The 26,086-nt window shown below is 38.6% G+C and overlaps 1 protein-coding gene across 2 annotated transcripts in view; it reads right to left on the minus strand.

Annotated features, from left to right (window-relative positions):
* Window positions 1-26,086, minus strand: part of LOC129745447 (echinoderm microtubule-associated protein-like 2) — a 67,357-nt gene that overhangs the window by 17,719 nt on the left and 23,552 nt on the right. For both annotated transcript variants that reach the window (XM_055738534.1, XM_055738533.1), the window contains exon 2: window positions 19,970-20,663. In XM_055738534.1, coding sequence (XP_055594509.1) covers window positions 19,970-20,255 — 286 coding nt within the window. In that variant the 5' untranslated portion in view covers window positions 20,256-20,663. The remainder of the gene's footprint in view (window positions 1-19,969; window positions 20,664-26,086) is intronic.

Below are 26,086 nucleotides of genomic sequence, written 5' to 3' on the forward strand. Positions count from 1 at the left end.
ATAGTTACTAGTGCTGGTAACTTTAACTAGTTACTAGAACTCTCTAACATTGATTTTAATAATCCTCCCAAAAAGCCCTTTCATTTCGCGTTTTTCCCGAAAAATTGTAAATTTTACTATTTCATAGTTACTAGTGCTGGTAACTTTAACTAGTTACTAGAACTCTCTAAAATTGATTATAATTATTCTCCCAAAACGCCCTTTCATTTCGCGTTTTACCCGAAAAATTGTAAATTTTACTATTTCATAGTTACTAGTGCTGGTAACTTTTACTAGTTACTAGAACTCTCTAACATTGATTTTAATAATCCTCTCAAAAAGCCCTTTCATTTGGCGTTTTTCCCGAAAAATTGTAAATTTTACTATTTCATAGTTACTAGTGCTGGTAACTTTTACTAGTAACTAGAACTCTCTAAAATTGATTTTAATAATCCTCCCAAAAAGCCCTTTCATTTGGCGTTTTTCCCGAAATATTGTAAATTTTACTATTTCATAGTTACTAGTGCTGGTAACTTTAACTAGTTACTAGAACTCTCTAACATTGATTTTAATAATCCTCCCAAAAAGCCCTTTCATTTCGCGTTTTTCCCGAAAAATTGTAAATTTTACTATTTCATAGTTACTAGTGCTGGTAACTTTAACTAGTTACTAGAACTCTCTAAAATTGATTATAATTATTCTCCCAAAAAGCCCTTTCATTTCGCGTTTTACCCGAAAAATTGTAAATTTTACTATTTCATAGTTACTAGTGCTGGTAACTTTTACTAGTTACTAGAACTCTCTAACATTGATTTTAATAATCCTCTCAAAAAGCCCTTTCATTTGGCGTTTTTCCCGAAAAATTGTAAATTTTACTATTTCATAGTTACTAGTGCTGGTAACTTTAACTAGTTACTAGAACTCTCTAAAATTGATTTTAATAATCCTCCCAAAAAGCCCTTTCATTTGGCGTTTTTCCCGAAATATTGTAAATTTTACTATTTCATAGTTACTAGTGCTGGTAACTTTAACTAGTTACTAGAACTCTCTAACATTGATTTTAATAATCCTCTCAAAAAGCCCTTTCATTTGGCGTTTTTCCCGAAAAATTGTAAATTTTACTATTTCATAGTTACTAGTGCTGGTAACTTTTACTAGTTACTAGAACTCTCTAAAATTGATTTTAATAATCCTCCCAAAAAGCCCTTTCATTTGGCGTTTTTCCCGAAATATTGTAAATTTTACTATTTCATAGTTACTAGTGCTGGTAACTTTTACTAGTAACTAGAACTCCCTAACATTGATTTTAATAATCCTCGCAAAAAGCCCTTTCATTTGGCGTTTTTCCCGAAAAATTGTAAATTTTACTATTTCATAGTTACTAGTGCTGGTAACTTTTACTAATTATTAAAACCGTCCAACATTTATTTTAAAAATCCATGCGACAAGCCCTTTTATTAGTTACTTCACTTGTGCACAAAAAAGCAGGCGTTGGCTCGAACAGCAGAAGTGAAAACAAGCTCAACGATTTTGAATCGGTTGAGCCAACAAGCTCAAGCTCCTCTGGAGGCATGAGCTAACGGGCTCACGAGCAGAGTTGCCAACTGTTTTTCAGAAAAGTCTGGAAGATTTTGAAAAAATGTCTGGAATTGTCTGGAAATGTCTGGAAACCAAAGTTTTGAAGGTGACTCCCTTTTTTTTGGTCCCCATAAGATCAATGTTGCAAATTGCAATACACGCAACTGAAAGATTTTTGATTCCAAAGAAAAGTGCCGCAAAAACAAAGGATTTTTTAGCTTTGATTTTGGTGTAAACAGATATTGCTTTGGTTAAAAGGCAATTTCCTTTGTTTTAAAGAATTTTTCATTTGAATCAAAATCTTAATGCTTTGAAATAAAAAACATCAAAAGAGCACACACAAAATTTCTGAGGCCGAAATTTAGCAAAATTTTGCTCAAATTTGACCAGCTAGAAATTTAGCAATCAAATTAGCAATTTTTTGAAACTAAAATTTTAGCAAGCGTGAGAAAAAGTTAGCCGCCGCATTTTTTACTGATTTTTTTAGCAAAAACCGGAGGAAAAGATCGCGGGGGTATTGAAATACCAAAACAAAAATTTCATTTGAAATTCATGGGGAACATCGGATTATAAAAACAGAACACATAAATTCTTTCACTTAATTTATTTGATTTTTTTTTTTCATATTTCAAGTCACTTAAAATTTAGCTCGTAAAAACTGATCTCCATAATATGTTCAAGGAGGCTCCGAATGCTGGGGTGTTCAATTTCACTGCTGGCTCCTTTTCTTCTTGGGACCTAGTGAAAAAAAAACAAAGAATTTACATATTAGAAGCCGGAATTTTCCATAGTTAAATCGGTTCTTACCATTGCGCTCCCAGTATTGGTTTATCTTCCTTTCTATTGTCCTTCTATAGTCATTACCGTGTCCACGAATACCGCCAGAATCAAATTTTAATTCGCACTGATTTGCACGCGCCGACTTGTTTATTTTTTCTCTTAGCCGGCGGCTGCTGTCTGAAAAAAGCGGCTAGGTAGTCTTCATTTTTACTAAAAACAAGCAAATTTAGCTTTTTGCTAAATCAAAAGTAAAAAAATATTTTTGCTAACGGAAAGTAACAGCAAATTATTGCTAAGTGGAGCCCCGAAAGTTTTGTGTGCAAAGTTGTTATCGTTTGCTACAGTGTTATTTACACAGCAAATTTTTTTTTTGCTGGAAACCAGCAAAATTTTGCTGGTTTTTGTCCCGCTGACTTTCCAGCAAAATTTCCAGCAATTTAAATTGCTGGAAAAAACAGCAAACGTTGATGCTGGTTTCCAGCAATTCAAATTGCTGGAAAATCAGCAATCCAGATTGCTGGAAACCAGCTATTTCTTTCAAAACAACCGGCTGTATCTAGTATTAAATTTATATTTCATTCATAATTAAATATTGAATACTGGCTGTGCATATAATGGGCAATAAGAAACAATTACTTTCTTCCATTTTTCAATAATGTTTATATTTATTTCCAAGAACTTTTATCTAAAAAATGTACAACACCGGCTCTGGAGTGGCAGCTTTGTGCCAAAGTGTTGATCATTCGCCACCTTAGAAAAGAATTCTGATTAGTATCTTTTATGAAATATCTACGTGTCAAATAAAAACTCACCCTTGATTTGATTTCTGGTTGCTAGAATATAGAGGAAAATAAAAATAATTATATTAATCTAACCAAAATTCGTAAAATAGTCTTACCTTGCATCAGCATACGAAAATAAACAGACTCCAATTTGACAACTCGATTGCTGATTTTCCAGCAAAATAGATCAATTGCTGGAAAGTCCAGCAATTTGGAAACCGATTGCTGATTTTTCAGCAAAAATGAAAAGAACACAACCGAATGCTGAAAAATCCAGCAATTAGAAATCCGATTGCTGGTTTCCAGCAAAAATTTGGATTGCTGAACGTTTCCAGCAATTATTTTTGCTGGAAATCGAGTCAAAAATTTACTGTGTAGATCACAGAGAACAGACGTCCAAGCTCGAACAAAAAAATCTTCAAAAAAGTGTGTAATGCAAATGCAGACATCCAAAAAATATGTTGACAATTGACTTTAAACAGTGGCATCTATTGCGCCGTTCAAAAGTTACAAATCAAATTTTCAAGTGTACAGTTTTCGAAAAGGCGTAATCGTATTTGAACTCATAATTAAACTAATGCCACTGGAAATTTTAAACAAGTTTCGTGGGCTAGCTTGTACGTCTGTTCTCTGTGTTTAGATATAGATTTAAAAGGATTGGTTCATCAAACCATTTTCCTTTTATTTAAATTTTAAGAAATACTTTCTGTTGATCCGAAGTTCCTATTAGGAGTTTTGAATAATAAAAACAAAGAAATTACATCCTAAATGGGTTCACGATAATTGAATCATCCGGTCCTAATTTTGGACTGAGGGCATTCTTTTGGGTCGCTAAATAAACTTCCGGAAGCAACTCCGGTTGCTAGTTGAGTGGTCATCTAACTGGTGAATGACGCTGAAGATCGGGCCAAAGATAATCAGGATTTGGGGTGGAATCAGTCGTAGTCCTGTAACAATGCAAGATTTTATATGAAATCTTAAATATCCACTTTTTGATTAACGGATTAACACACACTTACCATTCTTCACCAGGAATCCTCCTAAATAGCTGTCTCTGATTCGAATTATTCGAATTAAGGTTCTTGCTCAATCCAAAATATCATCTAAGTTTGAAGTTTCAATTTCAAGAAATGAATCCTTTCTGTTGAAAACATTTTTTTTTGAAAGAAAACTTACTTTGTTTCAATGGAAAAGTGCAATTGGACGAATATCTTTTGACTCAAAGAATTTGTTTAAAATCAAAGTCCAAAATTATTCAGTTCAAAAAATTAATTCTTTCTTTCCAAAATTATTTTTTTGAATCACAACGATAATTCATTGATTCAAAGGAAACAGGAATTTGATTAAAAAAACTGAATATTTAGAATCAAAGTCAGTTTTAATTTGTTTCAAAATCCAAGTTTTCTCTGCGTTTCGTATTTTTTTGTCACTATACCAATCACGTGCTCTGTCTGACTCTCGATTTAACATTCATCTGTTAGCCATTATTAATAAGTTTCGAACACTTTTGAATTCATAATTCATAAAATTTATCTTTTCCTGCCATATTACACCATGACCAATTTGAATGTTCATAGTTTCTTATAATAATTTATGTCCAACCCCAAAAGTCTGGAATTGTCTGGAACAAATGTCAAAAGTCTGGAAGTCTGGAAACCTAAAGAAATGTCTGACAAAAGTCCAAAAAGTCTGGAAGATCCAGACAAAATCTGGAAGGTTGACATCCCTGCTCACGAGGGAAAAAAAGAGCTAAGGTTTCTTCCAAATAAGAGCTTAGCAATACGAAGCTCCGGAGACAAAAACGATAGGAGCTTCGTCGATTGCTTTGTAAGCGGAGCTATGGAAATAAAGAGCTATGAAGCTCGCTCAAATGAGCTTAATTTTCAATCCCTGATCATAACATATATTAAAAAGTTTACAAAAATTCACACTAATACCAGATACTCGTGGAGCTGATTCGATAGGTACCTATAAAGGTATTTCTAAGACCCATAATTAATGATCTCCCAAATCGACCGATAACTATACCTTTCTGTAAGAAAGCAAACGATTTCAATTTCTAAAAATTTCACTGTAGCCCTCATTTTGCGCATTTTCATATCTCATTTACAAGAAAACCAATTTTCAAATCAAAAAACCAAATCAAAATGATAAATTACGCAAATTTTAGAACTAAACACAAAATATACCGGTTTGGGCCATTTATGAGAATTTGTGTAAGTGGTGACAATATTAGAGAAAATGAGTAATTTAAAATCTGAAACAGATTTTTTTTAAGAAGAGAGGTACCGCAAAACGGGGTAACATTGACCACCGGGGTAACTTTAATCAACATGAAGTTTTCCACATATTCATCAATAACTAAGTCTAAAGTTGAAATATCGCAAAACTTTTTTCTACGTTTAAAAACCTATAAGTAGAGTTTCAAATGTATGTATGTATGTGTATGTGTAAGGGAGAACGAGACGGACGATGAGTGCGTACAGCAAAAGACATTAGAGAGAACCACACCTTCAATGTGCCGCGAGATCTCATAGCAACAGCTCGAGTTTCCTTGTTGCTCCGTGTGAAGTGTTAAACTGAAGGAAGTCCCATTTCATTTAAACATTGTTATCATTAAAATTGCTTCAATAAATAAACTACTATGTTACATGGGGGCTCAACCGGGATTTCCCTCATGTTTTGAGTCGATTTGAGCGAAAATTCCGTGGCAAACGCTAAATTTGCAATTTCTTTGCAAATGGCGGCAGTGAGATCCTTGCAAAGATCGAGAGAGGTCTTCGCATCAGTATCTGTGTGAGGTGTTGGTGACAGAGAGAAGTCTCCACACCGAAGAGAACTTGAGTAAAACTGGAGCAAAGTCTCCACAGAGCCGCGTATCGCCGCCGAGGCTACTTCATACGAATGCGTGTTTTCGGTTCACCAACACAAACCGGGAAATATTTGGACACATCTACAGACTGAGTGAAAAAATGTTCGTGCGAGAAGTGCTGGCGAGGCTAACAAATGCTCAGCTGCGGGAGTTTTGTGCGGCGAAGGAGTTGTCTATCAACGGCAATAAAGAAAGATTGATTCGACGCTTGGTGAATGCTACACCCAAAATTCAGCCTCTGTGCCAATGGCGTGTAGTCAATTTCATAGCATCATTGGTACAAGAAGATAACGCGACCGGCACTGATTCGATTTGCGCCCACCGGCATTAACCTCCCAGCGCAACCGAATTGCGTATGTCTGAATGAAACAAAATAAAAACGTTTTCGCGTCCCTCCCCATCGCATCACAAGCCGAAGAAGGATGGAAATAAATACCGGCCAACACCAGGCAGCCAGCGAACCGAGCACTGTGCGTGTGAATGTAGCAAAAGCAACAACAAAAACATCCTTCTAATTCAATCAACCGGCAAACACGGCTAAGCTGTGCGTGTGTATGTAGCAAAAGCAACAACAAAAACATTCCTTCAATTCACAGGCAAACAACACCGGCCAAGCTGCCCGGCTTTAGCAGCTGTGTATATGTAGCGTGTGTATGTAATAGCAGGCAGTAAGCAACGCACAGTTCTCATTCAATGGGTTTCCCGTTCCTTCACTCCCGTTCCCTTTTCCGTTTCCATCTTAAGGCAAAGGAATGCATTGAAAGGAGGCCATACGCCGGGAAGCCGCTGTTGTACGTTTTTTGTGATTGATCGGTAACAGAAAGCGTATGACAAATATACCTCTTCCTGCATGAAGCTCGAATAGTACACTGGTTAGAATGTCGGACTGGCAAGACGATACAATTGGTGATATGAGTTCGATTCTCACTACAGCGCTGTGGTATTAATTTTTATTTTCTTGTTTCTGGGATGAATTATCCAATAGGAAGGAAATCCCATAAAATGTTTTTCTTGTTTCGCTTGAATGTAGTGGTCATCATTTTGGTTGGGAGCCGAGTCCTTATGCCAGTTACGGTTTTTCAAACATACCGTCTTCGGCACAGTGCACATTTCAGAGCATTATCGGCACAGAGATTTGCTAAAAAGGCATTGGATTTTTGCAACCTCTTCTATGGGTGTAGTGACTGCCACGAAGGGACTTCGGGAGAAACGATTCTTCATTCTGCTCGAGAGAATATCGCAACGTCTACCCCGAAGAAAAGTGAAGAAGAATATTCGGACACCATGTCGTAGCGAAGATTCGCGAAAACGTGTGCGTGCGCCGCAGTTCACATTCAATGATATTGGTGACTCTTTGGAGAAATTTTCTGGGGAGCGCACTGATAGAGACGTTCATGACTGGCTAGAAGAGTTTGAAAACACGAGTGACAATTTTGGTTGGAGTGACGCACATAAGTTTGTGTACGGCCGCCGACTTCTGAAGGGCACGGCAAAATTATTCGTAAACAGTTCGAGTGGCTTGAATTGTTGGGAGTCACTGAAAACTGCTCTAGAAGAAGAGTTCGGTGCGAAAGTTTCGAGTGCTGAGATCCACGAGCTGCTTCGGAGTAGAAAGAAGAAGAACGATGAGTCATTTTTGCAGTATATTTACCATATGCAAAATATTGCAAAACGAGCCCGTGTTGAAGAAGATGCTATCTGTGAATACGTTGCGAACGGTGTGAATGACATTGCAGTAAATAAGGTCTGCTTGTACGGGGCGAATACGATTGCCGAACTGAAAGTCCGCGTTAAACAGTATGAGAAAATGAAGAGCCATATGCGTGAACCAACCCACCGTGCTACGAAGAACACGAACACAAGTGAACGTGACCGCGAGAAGAGAGACTCAAAATCTGTTGCGAAAGATTACACTCACACAACCAATGCCAGTGACAGCTTGCGATGTTATAATTGTGGTAATCGGGGCCACTATGCGAATGACTGTGACACAAAATCACGCGGCCCGAAATGCTTTGGTTGTGGTGAGCACGGGCATCTAGCCAAAAATTGTGAGCGGGAGAAGAAGCAAACCGATGTGAACGCGCTCTCGGAAGGTATGCCGGTGTGTGAGGTGCAAGTTGGCGACTTGGTTTTGCGCACACTGTTCGATACCGGGAGCCGATACAATCTGCTGTGTGAGAGTGTGTATGTGAAAGTTGGAGAACCGTTGCTGCATCGTACAACAATGTGCTTCACTGGATTCGGTGCGGCAAAAACACCAGCGCGTGGTACGGTCGAGCTCGATGTATGTGTGGGAGCCGAAAAGTTTCCGACGATGACGTTTTACGTCGTCCCACCGGGGTCCATGCGATACGACGCCATTCTCGGCATGAGCGCACTCACCTTCATGGACGTGGAAGCGAATGAGAGAGGAGTAAACATTAAAAAGAAAGTGATTGAAAACGATGTCGCGGACGAAAGTGAACTGATGCAGATTTTGAATGTGTGTGAGCCGGGAGCGATCGATGTCGATCCAAAGTATGTCGACGTTATCCAGGACATCATCGCAAATTACAACCCAAAACGTGAAGTGAACAGTCGTGTGGAAACGAAGATTATCTTAACCGATGACGAGCCGGTTCGCTCGGCACCACGGCGATTCGCACCGAAGGAGAAAAAAGTGCTAGAAGAAACCATCGACGATTGGCTGAGATCGGGCATAGTGCGCGAAAGTGCTAGTGAGTATGCAAGCCCAGTTACACTGGCACCGAAGAAAAACGGTTCTTTACGTGTGTGCGTCGATTACCGACAGCTAAATCGGAAAGTAGTGAAGGATTGTTTCCCTATGCGGAACATTGAGGACCAAATCGATAGATTGAAAAACGCGAAAGTGTTCACTACTCTTGACTTGAAGAATTCGTTCTTTCACGTGCCGGTCGAGGCTACCAGCCAGAAATATACCAGTTTTGTGACGCACTTGGGACAATACGAGTTCCTCAAAACACCCTTTGGATTGTGTAACAGTCCAGCGAGTTTTAGCCGGTTCGTGGCGGATGTTTTTCGCGATCTGATCAGAAGCGGTGTGTTGATCATTTACGTCGACGACGCTATTATCGCGTCCGACACACCAGAAGAAAACGTCGCGATATTGCGACAAGTGCTGAAAGTGGCCAGTGAAAACGGACTGCAGTTTAATTGGGAAAAGTCGCAATTCCTGAAAAACGAGGTAGAGTATCTGGGGTATTTGATTAGTGAAGGGAAGTACCGAATGTCTCCAGAGAAAATTCGTGCGGTGAAGAACTTTCGTGTTCCGGGTAACGAGAAAGAACTGCAGCGGTTTTTGGGACTGACCAGTTACTTCCGCAAATTTGTTCCGGGTTTTGTGCTTATTGCGAGGCCACTAACCGACCTGATGAAGAAAGACGTTGAGTTTGTGTTCGGTGAGAAGCAGCAGAGAAGTTTCGAACAGCTGAAAGGGTGCCTTGTGACCGATCCGGTGCTGAAAATATACGATGCTGCTGCCGAAACTGAAGTGCATACCGACGCAAGTAAGGAAGGCTATGGTGCAGTGTTACTCCAACGGGACCATGATGGAAAATTCCATCCAGTGTACTACATGAGTCAAAAGACAAAGACGGCAGAGAAGAACTATAGTGCTTACCATCTTGAAGTGCTCGCGGTAGTGAATGCCATTGAACGTTTTCGTGTGTACTTGCTTGGCATACCGTTTAAAATTGTGACGGACTGTGCGGCCTTCCAGCATACACTAAAAGGGAAGCATCTTAGTCCGAGAGTGGCCAGATGGGCTTTGGCTCTCGAAGAGTACGAGTATACAGTGGAACATCGAGCAGGCAGTCGTATGCAGCACGTCGACGCTTTGAGCCGGGCGCCGGTTATGGTGACAACCGGTGATCCGCTCATGGAGCTGATTAAAACTGCCCAAGGACGTGACGAGAGGATTCGCGTGATCTGTGAGCTGCTGAAGACACAACCTTTCGAGGACTATGTAGTGACAAGTGATCTGTTGATGAAGATTGTGAATGGACGAGAAGTTATTGTTGTGCCGGCAGAACTGCAGAACGAAATCATCCGCCGTGCACATGAGAGTGGACATTTTGGTGTGAAGAAGCTAGAAGACATAATTAAGCGTGAGTACCACATTCCGCAACTCGGTTCCAAGATCAAACGGCATATCGAGTGCTGCGTGAAGTGCGTCCTTGCAGAACGGAAACGAGGAAAAACCGAAGGACTGCTGTCGCCAATCCCAAAAGGCGATGTTCCTTTCGATACCTATCATGTCGATCACGTGGGACCCATGGATGCAACGGAGAAGCTTTACAAGTACGTGTTCGTAGTAGTGGATGGTTTCTCGAAGTACGTGTGGATCTACCCTACGAAGTCAACGAATGCGGCCGAGGTGATCCAACGGCTGCGTCAGCAAAACGAATTGTTCGGAAACCCTAGACGTATCGTCAGCGACAAGGGATCGGCCTTTATCTCCTCCGATTTCAATGAGTATTGCGCCGAAGAGAGAGTGGAGCACATTGAAATAACGACCGGAGTTCCTAGAGGAAATGGACAAGTCGAACGCGTAAACCAGGTTATCCTGGCAATGCTGACGAAACTGAGCGTGAACGATAAAACTAAGTGGTACAAACATGTCGGCAACATCCAACGCTGGATAAACGCTAGTGTTAATCAAAGTACGAGTGTTACACCGTTTGAAGCTCTTTTCGGTGTTCGAATGCGACATGAAGGTGATATTCGTCTGGGAGAGATGCTAGAAGAGATCAAGGTGGCTCAGTTTGAGGATCAGCGGCGTGAACTCCGAGAGAAGGCCCGCGAAGCTATTGTGAAGGCTCAGGAGGAACAGAGGAAGGCGTACAATCTTCGAGCGAAGTCTGCGACGGTCTACAGAACAGGAGACCTCGTGGCCATCAAGCGTACTCAGTTCGGACCTGGGAAGAAGTACGCATCGGAGTATCTGGGACCGTACAAGGTAGTGGATGTCAAGGCAAACGGTCGATACGGAGTTGAAAAGGTGAGTGGTGAGGGTCCGAATCGAACGTCGACTGCAGCGAGCCATATGAAGAGGTACCGGGTCTGGAGTCCAGATCCGTCTCAGGATGACCGAGATGTAAGGGAGAACGAGACGGACTATGAGTGCGTACAGCAAAAGACATTAGAGAGAACCACACCTTCAATGTGCCGCGAGATCTCATAGCAACAGCTCGAGTTTCCTTGTTGCTCCGTGTGAAGTGTTAAACTGAAGGAAGTCCCATTTCATTTAAACATTGTTATCATTAAAATTGCTTCAATAAATAAACTACTATGTTACATGTATGTATTGAATTCACCTTGGGTTTACGGCAGCGCTGCGGTTGTGGCAAAAAAAAAACTCACACACTGGTAGATTCAACTCTATCTGTATCTACCGCTTCATAGTAGTACACTCAGAAAAATACTATTATGTATGCCATAAGATTCTCTTATGAAGTGGCGCCATAAGAAAAATTAATGAAATTCATAAGATTGTCTTATGACGCGAATGAATTCTGAAGATGAACGCCTACTTCAATGAGAGGTTGTTGCTTTTCATAAGAGATTCTTATGGAAACAGTAAATCACTTTCTAATAAGAAAAATTCTCGATATTTCATGCTGAAAACATTCACTTTATTGTTTGCCAAATTTGTTTAAAATTAAATCCTTCATGGTCACCATCAGCAGCGCATCAACAGACGGCTCCATCAAAGTTTTTTTTTGCCGCATCTTAATCTTCGACCTTTCGTTTTTTGCCGATCAGCTTGCTGAAAAGTAAACAAATAATGTATTTTAGTTTACTAATATATTCAACGTTCACACCAAAAACATCAAATCGAACTTACCATTCCGGAGATAATAATAACATTTAACATTGAAGGAAAACTATAATAACTATGAACTGATGATTGCTTCGTACTGTTAGATGATGAAAAAAAAACTGGTGCTATGAATGAATGTGTTCATCATTTTTTCACAATGCCGTTTCTTCTATTTTTCATAAGAACATCGTATGAAAATTGAAAGAATTTCATAAGACTCTTATGAAAAATTAGTTTGGACGCAAAAAAGGGGTTCATAAGATGTATCTTATGAAATTTATAATAAGATTTCCTCTAAGTGTAGGCCCGTGAGGAACAAAAATTTGATATGTGATGATATGCTTCTAAATAAATTCTACCCGCTCATTTTCAACATCTTTCATTTCATCTTACCTTCTATCCACCTATATAAAAATTTCATAATCTTTAGATGTCCCTACTAAAAAGGACATCACCGCTAAGACCGACAAATTAAAGTAACGTACTGTCTAAGTTTTGATAAATCTTGTTTAACTCAAAAACTCTGCATTTCAAAGCATCATTCACACTGTTGGCGCTAAATTGAAAACAGAGACTGCGAAAGCGCGATATCTTTCATTAATCTTTTTTGGCAATGCAGCGCCAAAAAAAAAAACGAAAGACCTTGATCCGTCGGCCATTGTACATTCGGGATGAACGCGCGTTGATGGCTCTCGTCCAGGGAGAAGAACCCCATTGAAAAACCCACATCTTCGTCGGCAAACTCGGGCGGGAAAAGCCGCCGCGATGTGTTGATTAAGAAGTCCGATTCGGGCCAATTGGAAAGCAAATATTGACACCCCGATGAAGGAGGACGACGCTCCGGAAGGTTCGTAATCGATCCCCCATCTATGCGGTTGGTGGCCATATTCAACTCCCACGATTAATTCGTCCAACGACGACGGACGATGGTTTTATGACCCTCTTGCTAAGCTGACTACTCTCATAAGTCGCCCCAAACAGCCGTGACTTTACAGAAAATAGCCAAAATTGACCACCACTTCTAACACTTAACTATATGAACTCTCGCTTTTGCTGTTTGTTTGCTTGCTGACTAAGCGCTTTGGCCTGTGCCAAAATTGGGTGTGTTATTGTATAGTAGTGGACAGGATTTGTTTTGGCTGTTGGAAAGCAAACGGTTATGGCACATGAAATTTTATTTGGATAGGCATTTATTGGCTTTAGCATTTGTCTTCTGGAAGTCGGTCGACACAAATAAAGAATAATTGCTGGCCTCAGGGTATTTTTAAGGAGGTGAAAATATACCCCTCGTAATTGGGACTGAGAAAGGAACCTTGAGGAAAAAAATATACATATTTATGTGATGTTTATTCAATACTCATGTTGGAACACATGTATGTTCCAAAAAGATCGATTCTAGAAGTCATTTGCCAAAAAAGTTGAAATTTCCAAATCATTCGATGAGAAACCGTCTTTTTCTTATACTCTTAAAAATGAAAAGGTTCCACCAGTTATGGTCACGATTCCTGACTTCAATGCCTTTCGGAAAGAAATTTGCACTTCCGTCGAGGATGTGAAGATTTCTTTTCTGAACGGTCGAAAGGGAACTGCCCGTATATTGGCGGAATCTTTTGATGATTTTCAAAATTTTTAAATTATTTGAATACTAAATACACCAGTTTTTTATATACACACTAAAAGTGATCATCCTTTTAAAGTTGTACTTCTTGGTATCACCGGCGATCTGTCACCGGATGAGATCACAACCGAATTAAATTGTTTGTTAGATTTGAATAATTCAGATGAGGAAAAGGACCAACATTAATAATATCAGCAGGATTGGTTTTGCTCCTGACCTGACCATTTGATCCATTTTAAGAAGGATCAGGTTAAAAATTTGCAAATTCGTGAAAAGGCTCGTCTTATATAAATAGGCGTCGTCGTTGTCAAGCTTTTTGTCATGGCACTAGAAATTGTAGAATGAATGCCAGATGCATGCGTTGCGGCTCATTCGATCATGAAAAATCTAAATGCCTTTTTGGTGGTGATAAACCACAAACAGAATTTTCCAAGCACGCTCTTTTTTTTTAACTCAAAATTAAGTAGTTTTGGTTCAAAACAGCACTTCGGTGGCTTCCCTCAACTTTGAGTTTGACTGGGCAATAGCAAAACTAAGTTCTGATAGGCATACTCAATACTAAGTTCGGCAGCCGAACTCGAATTTATCCTTTTTTTTCGAGGGTAGCTGATTTTCAGGGAATTGAATGATGCACGCAGAGAAAACTTGGATTTTGATACAAAACAAAACTGACTTTGAATCAAAAAATTCATTTTTTGGAATCAAACTCTTGTTTTCTTTGAATCAATGAATTATGGTTTTGATTCAAATGAATAATTTTTGAAAGAAAGAATAAATTTTTTGAATCGAATAATTTTGGACTTTGATTTTAAAGAAATTCTTTGATTTAAAAGACATTTGTTCAATTGCATATTTCTTTTGAAACAAAGTAAATTTTCTTTTAACCAAAGAAAAATGCTTTCGAAGGAAAGGAATAATTTCTTTAAATAAAAACTTCAAACTTAGAGTTATTTTGGATTGAGCAAGATGAATAAAACAGAAAAATAGAATTGAGTTTGGCCGGTTGTGTTAAAAATCTAAACCAGTTAATCAGAGTTAGCTAAGGAGAATTCAGGATGAAGAATGGTAAGTGTATCCGTTAATAAAAAAAGGGAATATTTAAGAATTTCTATAAGCGCTTGCATTGTTACAGGACCACTGCTAATTCCACCCCAAATTCAGCGGTTAGTTTATCTTCGGCCCGATCTTCAGCGGCAACTTCCAGTCGAATGGCGAGGAAAGCCAGCAACGAGACTTGCTTCCGGAAGTCAGCTCACGAAGAAATGCCTCTACGCCAGACTGGTAAACTTTGTCACCGAAATTTAGGATCGGATCATTCAATTATTTATGTAGGGATAAGTGTTTTTCTTAAGTTCGTGAATAAAAAAGAATTAAAATTTTTAGATTTTTCTTTTTATTATTTAAAATTCCTAATAGGAACTTCGGAACAACTGAAAATATGTCTTCCAATTGGAATAAATGGGAAAGACTTCAATGAATAAATGCTTTTAAATCTAAATCTTTGTTACATTGTAGCAAACGAAAACAACTTTGTATCAAATGAAACTGTTTTTTGTTTCAAAGGATTAAAATTTTGATTCAAAGATTTTTCAAAAGAAAAATTCTTCGAAACAAAGAAAAATTCATTTGAACCAAAGGAATTTTTATTTATCCCAAAATCAAAGGAAAAAATCCTTTGTTTTTGCGGCACTTCCCTTTGAAATAAAAAATCTTTTCGCTGCGTGTGATTAAAATATGTTGTACCTGGTTGTTGCTGTTCCGGTACATTGCATTGCAATTACAGAGCGGTGGAAAGTTTTGACATTCCCGGTCAAAGAAAACTTCCGGATGTTACTTCCCACGGGAAGTAAACAACATCCGAAAGTTTCCGGACATTCCAAGCCGCTCACCATATGATGACAATGACGGACAGAATTTTACGCTGACACGGTGAACATGCATTTCATTATGAAGTTCCTTCATAGTCTTCCAGTAATTGTTCCGGAACGACATAATTTTGCGACGTGTTCGTTGGTTGCTGTTTCGGTTCGGACTGAACTCGCTAAGTGTTTTCAGTCCAACAAAGAGAGTTCAATTTTTAGTTCATAAGGTCGAACTCAGCTTTGATCCCTCGCCGAAGGAAAAAAAGGGATCAATTTTGAGTTCGTAGTTCGAACTCCGTTTTGATCCATCACAAGGAGGAAAAAAGGGTACTTAACTTTAAGTTCATAGAATCGAACTATGTTTTGAACCTCGGTCATACTTAATTTTGAGTTAAAAATAAAGAGCGTGAGTGTGCGAATTGTGCAGGTAATCATTCTTCGAATTCTATAGACTGTCCCGTTAGGGCAAAAATTTTTGCTCCAAAGAAAAAATCCAAAGTTGTCAGAAAATTTTATTCTCCTCTTTACTCTTTCTCGTCTTCACACGTCAGGCTGACAAACAATCTGCCTGTTCGTGGTCAGCCTCGGTCTATCTTGAAATCACGTCTTAGTAATGCTCGAAGTGATTTTAATGTCACCCGAACTGATTCAGCGCCAGAACTGCTAACCGGTATTGCTGAACGATCGAAATCTCGACTATTGATCAATAGATCTCTCTGTATAATTCCAAATAAATCGATCCGTGCTGCGAGAAGGAGATCCTCTCTCGATACACCTATTTGTGCTATACCTGCATCCGCTGCTCAAAGAACTTGTACGTGTTTGTGAAAGAAACTTGGTCGACGATATAAGTGTGATTGTAACCAGCGCAGACGAGATTGACGCAATCAAAAAGCTGTTCGATGCATTCGGTAGAGTATCTGGTGCAGAATTGAACACTCAGAAAACTACCTCAATCGATGTAGGTTTCATAGATGGAAACAAAATCAACGTAAATTGGTTGAAAACTGATAACTCAATTAAAGTATTAGGAGTTTTATTTGCCAACTGAATACGAACCATGATTCGCATAAACTGGGAATCGATAGTTGCAAAGTTTAGCCAGCATCTTTAACTCCGCACAATGAGGCAGCTCACGATACACCGAAAAGTGACGCTTTTCAATACTTTCGTTGGTTCAAAGATCTGGTAGGTACATGTCGGCAATTTTGCCACCTTACCTAGCTCTAGACGTGCCCTAGACTAAGACTCAGTAGTAGAATACGAGTTTTGGAGTTAGTGGCAAAAGATGTAAATGAATTAGAATTTTACGTAGATATACCAACAAACTAACGTAAAAATAATATAAATACCACTTAGTCAAGTAAACAAATTTTACAAAAAAAAAATAAATAAATACATGAATCGCTCCGACCCCGCATCGTTTTGGTCTTCTATGAGAAAACAGAAGGATTACCAGAGGGTATTTCAAGTCATCTGCTACAACGATACCACCGCCGAGACATCGTATGCTACTGCAAATCTATTCTCGTATTTCTTTTAGAGCGTGTTAAGTAATAACTCACCACCTTTGTCTGAATCATACTTGAGTAGTTTGCAGAGTCGGGATTTCAACCTTCGTATGCTGAATTTATCCTCGAATGATGGAAACATAAATAGAGCATAAAATTATCGAGGAATATCAATTCTGAGCTGTTTTCCGAAAGTTTTTGAGAGCCTCGTTTACGATGTGCTGTACCAAACGGTGCAACATAAACCATCTCTGAAGATCAACATGGGTTCATAAAACGTAGATCAACGACCACCAATCTCATGACGTACGTTTCGAAATTAGTTGATAGGCTAGATAAACGTAAACAAGTCGACGCCGTATAAGTAGACCTGAGTAAAGCTTTCGATAAGGTACCGCATGATTTGGCTGTAGAAAAAAATGATGCGATTGGGGTTTCCGGACTGGCTCTGCAAACTCGTACCTCGTTGGTCGAACTGCTTCCGTAGGACCTGGCACTGTTAACTCGTCTCCGTTTCAAATAACCTCGGGAGTGCCTCAATGGAATCATCAGGGCCCTCTGATATTTCTCCTCTTCATCAATGCTATATTCTTAAGTCTGAAAAACTGCTGTGCGCTGACAATCTCGAAATTGTACGAATAATATCCTCGTCAGTCGATTGCTGCGCTCTCCAAAAGGACATTGACTGTTTTCTCACTTGGTGTTATCAGAACGATATGGCTCCCAACACTACCAATTGTACAACCATTACGTTCACCCGATAACGAAGTTATATAAGTTTCGAGTAAAACATGTCAACGACTATCCTGAACCACACATCGGTCGTCAAGGACCCTGGTATTATTTTGGACAGCAAGCTCAGTTTTTCTCAGCATATTTCCACGACTGTAGCCAAAGGTTTTTCGGTTCTTGACTTCATACGACGGAATACACAGTATTTCAGTGATTTCTTCAGTCTGAAATCGTGGTATTGTGCTCTTTTGCGTAGCATTCTAGAATTTTGAGTGCAAGTTTGAGAACCATATCAGGCGGTTGGGAGGGTGAAAACATCTGGTTAATCCCTCGATAAATAAAACATACAAAAAAAAATAATATCAGGCGGTACAAAAAAAACTATAAAGTATAACCACTGACCACACTGACTTGACTCTTAGAACAAAAATTCAACCATTTTCTGTCTAATTTTTTGTTGTCAGCTTTTGCAGGTTCGCAATACCGACGGCAGGTGGCGAACCTGAAAAATTTGACAAAAAATGCCCTGTAGGAAAAATGGTCCTGTTTAGCCCGATTTTATCGTAGAAATTGCGTGTTTTATTTTTTAAGTTGGGTGGCATTTCCTAACTGGGATAGCATTTCTTCAAATCGATCGATGCGCACTCTGGAACCGACATTGCGTACTGTTGGAAAAATGATTTTTTTTTTGTTTTTTTTTCTGGAAAAATTATCCAGAAAACGAAATCGAGTGTCCAGTCAGTATGGTCAGTGGTATAACGATGCTTCGTCAGATACGCATTGCGTCAGCTACCATGGAACAACAGATTTGAGCTCCCGCCTTACATGCTTATTTTCGACATCATGTAGAAAAACGTGGATTGTCCCGAATTGCTGTCGCTCCTGCCGTTTATTGCTTCTTTAAGAACAACCCGGTCGCAGGAATTGCTAATTGTTTTCTCAACGAAGAACTATATATGGTCAGAACAATCCTTTAGATGTATTTTGTGTAAAATTCAACGGAATTGCTAGTGAATTTGATTTTAATTTATCGAAACCTGTGTTTAAATCTAGGGTAAGATAGTTTAATTTCTGTAAATAATTTAAAGCATCTGCAAAGATAGTTGAATAAATAAATAAACAGGATAGAAAATAGTGACCATTGATTGTTTCTAATTTTATCGTTCCTTATTTTGCAACGAATATCTTTGTATTGATTTTTGCCTCAGTTTCCCTAAAAAATGCAATATTTAAAAAATAAAATAAAATAAAAATAACAAATGACGATGCATTAAAACAATTCCAAAAATGATACAATCTGATGTCTAACTTTCTGCCAAATCGAATGATGTACATACACTAAGAATCACTTATTGTTAATATTGTATGACGGATTGGGTCGATTGAGGTTTTTCTAGTCAACGAAGCGCTCAAGATTTTTGAAGATCAGTCAATTTAACAGAAACCTGTTAGAAATATTTATGTGTACTACGAACATTTTGTTAAAATGTATTTCACGTCCTTTAATGAAAGCTTGAGTATTTTTGTTTGGGTGAAATTTGATTATGTTGCTCTAGCGACAAGTTGGAGCTCACTTTACTAACCAATATGCTGAATGTTCTTTGTTGCAACCACATAATTTTCAGCAAGATCAAAACAATAGAGTAACGTGATCAATGGATAATTTCCCGACTGAGGTTCAACCAGGGTTGGTTGGAGTCATCAACTCTACTCATCTTTGCTGCATTCACGTTGCAAGATGTAAAAAGCTTTTTTTTTTTCGAACCAGAATGCAAAATTGGTTGATGACGATTGAAACTTCCGTGCTCCATTAATAATAGACTATCTAGTTGTTTAAAATGCCGAAAAAATCTGTGTGTTTGACAAAAAAATGTAATTTAAATGATTTAACCCCGAAATTCTTTCGCGGATTTCTGTGATGCTTCCGTAATGTTTCCGTATTTTCATTGAAAGGCCATATCAAACGTCAATTTCTTTTCTCATATTTGTATGAATTGAAATCAGAAATCTGAAGTCAAAAGTGACATAAAAATTATATTTCTGGAAATTTGTACATTTGCGTTGAATTGATAATCTTTAAAAAAAAAATCCAAAATTATGTGATCGGTAACACAGATTCCTTGCTCTAAATTCTGCAAAATTCTAGAATTTTATATTATTTCGGAAACCTTGGATGTTCTCCGCATAGGATTGGCCGATCTTAGATCGATCTTTTCGACCCAATTTTTTCGATTTTTTAGCTTGGAAAACGATTTGATCGATTTGTTTAAATTCTATCTTTTCGTTCTTTATATTTTTTTTTCTCTCTGAACCCGGAGATACATATTGGCATTCAGTTTTGTTTTGAGTAGCTAATCTAGTCAGGTTAGAATTATCAAAAAAGTTTTTTATTTAGTTTGGCTCAACTTACCGGATGCCCCGTAGGCGCTCCTGAGCTGATGGTGCATATTATGGTGGTGCTGTTGCTGGAAGTGATACGAAGAAGATCGCGTACTGGCACTGCTGGTGCTCTTGAAGATGCTGCTGCTGTTGTTGGACATGATCGTGGCCACCGACGAAGAAGACGACGAAGATGTGACCGTTTTGGGCGAGTCCATATTGGTTCCGAATGTGTGGGTTCCGTTGGTTCCATTGTTAAGATCCGCGACGCCATCGTCGCCATTTGTGGCATCGGAATCAACAGCGGCGACGCTCATGGCTTACTACTGCTAACTTCCTATTCTATAGGCTATTTGTGATTGGACTACGACGACGCACTGCGCGGGGGAACCTATCGGTCTTTGTCACCGGACTATTAGTTAGCACTTTTCACTCACTACTGATGACCGCGTGTGTCGAAATGATGTCATTCGAACGGTTCGAATATTCGATAAAATTGTAGAAAAAAATTCCTGCAAACACGACACAACAAATTGCTATCGCATACTTTTCGATATGTCACACCGTCACCAACCGTCCGCGTCGTTACGTCTCTGGTCTTGAGCCGGCACTTTTATCCACCAATCAAACAACAACAACATTGGAGAAGCATTCGGCTCACAGAGCTCGCGTGGCCCGCGGCCAATGATCACCACGGTAGAATATCAATTTCCGCTCTTACGCCTCTGTGGAAAAAAGTGAACAGAAAAAAGAGGAAGGAAATGAGGATGACAAGAATTAAAACTAATGACATTATGGTTATTGGAGGAGAGCATAGAGTAGCAAAAAGTGAAAAATCCGATCCGTTTCCCCGATGCTGCGGGGGCGGTTTACTTCTTTTTTTTCTGCCTTGTTCACTGGCTGTTCCCGCGCTCTTTTTTGATGCGCGATGCCTAATGCGATAACAAATTTTATATTGCCTCCGCCTCTCATCAACGCTATCGGTTCAATCATCTACTAGCGCTATGACTTTATTACCGACGAACGATTTATCTTGTTCTATGCGCGCTAATCGGTTTCGGGGAGGCGCCCTTCTGGTGGTGGTTTTTGTTCAGCATAGAGTTTTTTTTCCTTAACTGAGCATTATGCTGCAGCAAATTTGCTCAGCATTTATTGATGCTTTCAATTAACATAGAAATGGATCGAGCAAATCTCTAGAGCTGTTGCAATTGCATAAACTAATTGAGGATTGCTATTCCAGGAAAGCACGCAAACAAAAACGAACGTGAGAAATGAAAATTAATCACATGTTTAGGTTATTGTTTTAAGATTTGTTAGTTGAAATTTGCAAGGCGCTTTCTGGTAGGCTAAATAACCAATTTAGCCTCCAAGGTTTTGATTCCGAAACACACCCCTTTCTTGGATCATATCAGGGTGGTGCAAAACCTTGGGCCCTAAATCTTTCCTTGGTTTGCCAGAAAGGACCCTGCTAAATTTTAGCTCTTTTGGATGACTCTAAGGGGTATTGAGGGCTATTGAGCCAACCCTCTTCTGATACATGACTCTAAGGGGTCGCCTAACGAGCCTCAAAATTGTATAGGAATTTGATATTTTTTTCTAGCGTAACTGCAAAATCCAATTTTTTGGCTCTAACAGTTAATTATACTAGACTAGACAAAGCTGGTTTACTTAATCTAGACGTCCAGATCAATCCAAGACCGTAAGACGACAAGACTTACGTCAGGAAAGCAATTAAGGCTAGCTAAAAGGTATGTCCATCTCCAGGGTATGCTACACCAACATCGAATAACTTCATTGTCGCATTCATTGTGGCACGACAAGAAGTGTTTACCTCTCTCCCTACTCCCTACCTTACTTGTACTCTTAATGACTTTTTTATCATAACGCGCAATTTGCTGAAGGAGTCTGAAACTGATTCTCACGAACACGCATTATATTATTGTCTTTGGATGAAATATGTCAAACTCTGTAAAAATGAGAACTAAATTTGTAGAACAATCCTTACCCTTATTTAGAGTTAACCAAATGAGCTGAAATTTGGTATGAGCCCTCCTGGGAGACAAAGGAATAATTTCAGGACCCAAGGTTTCCATTCCGGAACATAGCCCTGTTTTTGGTCATTATATTTGGTTGGTCCGATAAAAGAAAGTCTTTTCTGCCCTAAAGTTTTTAATGACCGACAGCGTTGTAAATAATTTAAATAACGAGTATTGAATGCAAAGGAATGGAATTGCAACAAGACATGTTGAGGCACAACAAACTGGCTCATGCTACACAGTAGGTAAACGAAAATTACCGAGTTCGGTAATTATTTTACCGAAATCCTAACATGTGTAAATCGTTAAACTGTTCGGTAATTTTTTCGGTAAAAAATAAACGAACATCGGTAAATGAAGAATCGATTTACCGATGTTCATTTATTTTTTACCGAAAAATTACCGAACAGTTTAACGATTTACACATGTTAGGATTTCGGTAAAAAAATTACCGAACACGGTAATTTTCGTTTACTCTGTAGGGTATCTATATGGTGCTAAGACTTTCCTGGACGAGCGAAATATCATATACCTACTTTGTTTTTGTGTAGTTTAATGATAGTAAATTGCTGTTGAAATATGCGAATAGTAATTTTAAATCATGCTCCAGGTTATCGATTATGGTATTTGAAGATTTTCCTGTATAAAAAAGTGCTGTGTCATCTGCGAAAAGCCTTGCTGTACCTAAAAGTGGAAGTTTACATAAATCATTGACATATAAAAGAAACAGTAGTGTCCCTATATTGCTTGTGAGACGCCTACACTTATATTTCTGATTTCACTCCCTATTCTTACTGTAATTATTTAATTTATAAAATAGTTTGCATTGAGCCCAACGATGCAGCTTTGTATATGAACGAACTTCAATAGAATATTCAATCCGAACCAAAACGATTTTGGAAATATGTCAACTCGAAACGTAAGTCTGACTTGGTACCAAAACATGTTTCTTACAACAACAAAGCAGAATCTTTGGAAGATGCATCCGAGCTCTTCGCCGAATATTTTCACAGTGTGTATCCTTTGAACAACGCAGAAATCTAACCCGAATTCACAGTAGCAGTATGTGATAAACGTATACAGATTTTAACGCTCGACGAATCGAATAGTTGTGGCCCTGGTGGAATACCAAACTCATTCTTGAAAAAAATGTGTGAGTGGAATCGAAGAGCCCTTACACTTCCTCTTCACTTCATAGATTGGTGCCGGATTATTCCTGAAGTTTTTGAAAATCTCCCATGTTATACCAATACACAAGAACGGTTCCAGGCTCACCGTTGAAAACTATCGTGGTGTCTCTGCAAAACCCAAACTTTGTGAGAGTATTGTAAACGATAAGATTTACCCGTGGATTGAAACGAAGACTTCGGACGTTGGATTTCTCAAGAAACGCTCAAATGTAACGAACCTAACAGATTTGTATCGAGAACCTCACAGTGGATGATGCAAGGTTCCCAAGTTGACGCAATATACACTGACATGCCCAAAGCCTTTGACGTAATCAATATAAACACCTTACTGTCGGTATTATGCAAGAATGGTATAATCAGATCCTGTCTTCAATGGATTCGTTCGTACCAGATCGAAAGAACGCAATATGTCTAACTGGAAAACGTGAGATCTTGAACTTTCTCGGTCAACAGTGGTGTTCCATAAGGGAGTCACTTTGGCCCCTCCTTTTCATCGCTGTTATGAACGAATTTCCTGAAGACTGATGTGTACGTGCTGGTTCATGCCGTTGATTTAAAAATGTTTTTGCCTATTCGTCACCCGAAGAACTGCATGACTCTGCGAAATGCCTTACACAGGTGCACAGAGTGTTGCAGTAGATTCGGCAGAAAGTTCATCCTCTAAATGCAACGTGATAACATTTTCTCGGAAAATAAGCAACATCACTTATGAATACCGCATAGAAAACGATTGTATCATTGCGCGGCAAAACTCAGTGAAAGACTCAGTGGAGTTGGACGCGGAGTTAACTTTTTCAAAACACATCGACAAATCATCGGTAAATCGACAAATCTATGTTATGAATGATTAGTAGAATCTGTCACGAGCTGGATAATCCCTATATGATTATCTCAATCTCAATCTCAAACTTGTGTGGCGACCGTGCTACAGCATACGCAACAACAGACTAGAGAGAGTTCAGTAGATGTTCTTGACATACGCTTTGAGAAACCTTGGGTGGCAAGCAGAAATGCCGGAGTATCGAGTCTTGTGCATGCTGGTAGGATTGGATACGCTGGAAACCCGAAGAAAATCGATTGACGCACTGTTCCTAAAGAATTTAATCTATGGAAGATATTATTCGCCGTATTTATTATCACTTATATGTCCGTTCGAAGGCCGCAGCAGTTTACGAAGCGCGTAAGGCCGTTTCAACTAGCTAATCGGATCCAGAATTAGGGGAGATGGTTATTTAACCATAGAAAATTGCTATAATATGGAGGTTACATTATTGTTTCGTGTTCAGACTCTTGAAAAGCCTATTTCCTAACGGGCTGAAACGTGAAAAACTAGATTAAAACGTTAAAAAATGCATTTTAAATAATTTTGCCAAAAGCTGAAAACCAGCCACTGTGGAGGCATAATGAGAACCCCCCCTGAGGCAGTATGAGCACCATTAATAAGAGCAAGATGTACGTTTTTGCCGGGGAATCTAGCAGCGAATTCAATTGGATGAAGTCAGGTGAGTCGTAGATTCATCAAACAAAGCAATAACAAAATAATCTAAGTCTGTTTGTAGAATACAAACAATTCACGCACGCTCATACATTAAGTGCCTTGTTCGGAGGATGATGCTACTAGCCGTATAATGTAACAATAAAAAAATCGATCATGAATTGTGAATGGAAAAAAATCACCCCGAACAGAAATCTCACTCTAGTCTTTTGATTACCTCTCCGACACCTTACCAATAGGCTAAATTGTCGGATGAAAACTAGTCAAGGTGTGGCGCTATAAATCAATTCTAATTCGCTGCTAGATTCTACGGCAGAAAATGCTCATTATGCCTCGATAATCTGGTGCTCTATATGCCCCTAGTCAACAAATTTAAGTAAAAACGTGTTTTAAAATTGATAAAAGTGAAAAATCAAAAATTTTATGATGGTAAAAATTGAGAAACAATGTGTACATCATGTTGCAGTGCGTACATTATAGATCAAGGTTATTTTAAGATCATAAGAGCTTATTTCGTGGTGCTCAAAAATTATAATATTTTCGTAACTTGAGAACCAAGCTAGTTTTTTTTAAATATCTCTGTAAAGATGATAAGGAGATTCCCTTTTTTGTGAAAAATTAATACTATAGGAAGTACGAAACAAATCCTCATGAAAATTTATTTAAGAAAATACGCACTTTCGTAGAAAAGCGTAGTTCTCATTATGCCTCGGGTGCTCGTTATGCCCTCATCTCCCCTACGCCAGAAACGAACCAATGTACCGAATGATGACATTTTATAACGCAAACGTCGATATTATTCGACTTAGCATGACAAATTAAAAGTAGATTTGTACAGTGCTCTTTTAACAATTAACGTGTCATTTATATTATAGAACAAGATAAAGGGCTGAAACCTAGTATCTAATCAATAAACTAGAAAAAATTATCAAATTTATGCTTCTTGTTAGATCCTCGAGGATTTCTTTGATGATTTATCATATGAACTTTGGTCGCATAGTCGATTCCCAACGAGTTGTTTTGGGGTCTCTCAATGGAACATTCTGAGATTGATTCCTAGATCCTGTCCAATAGTTTTGATGTATGAAGTTATTTATTAGACGCTATCTCAAAACCACTTGATGGATCACCAAAAAATTTTGCACACAATACATTTTATTAATTTTCATCCATCCATTCAAAAGTTATTCACGAAACAAAGTGCTGCGTTTTTTTTCGAAAACAGTCCTTAATCAAGGTTGGAAAACCAATCTTTTCAAGGCTAGGTGCTCCGAGTTATAGGGTTATAAACTTTACTTGACATTAAATACTGCTACGAACGTGCTTTTTTAGATTACTCAATCGGTTGCAGTTGTTCTTCGGTTTCTGTGTTGTTGTTCCTACTTTTTGTTTGAAAGCATTTAAAAATGAATAGCTCATCGGAAAAG

Source organism: Uranotaenia lowii, chromosome 2 (assembly GCF_029784155.1).
Source record: "Uranotaenia lowii strain MFRU-FL chromosome 2, ASM2978415v1, whole genome shotgun sequence".
Lineage (NCBI taxonomy): Eukaryota > Metazoa > Arthropoda > Insecta > Diptera > Culicidae > Uranotaenia > Uranotaenia lowii.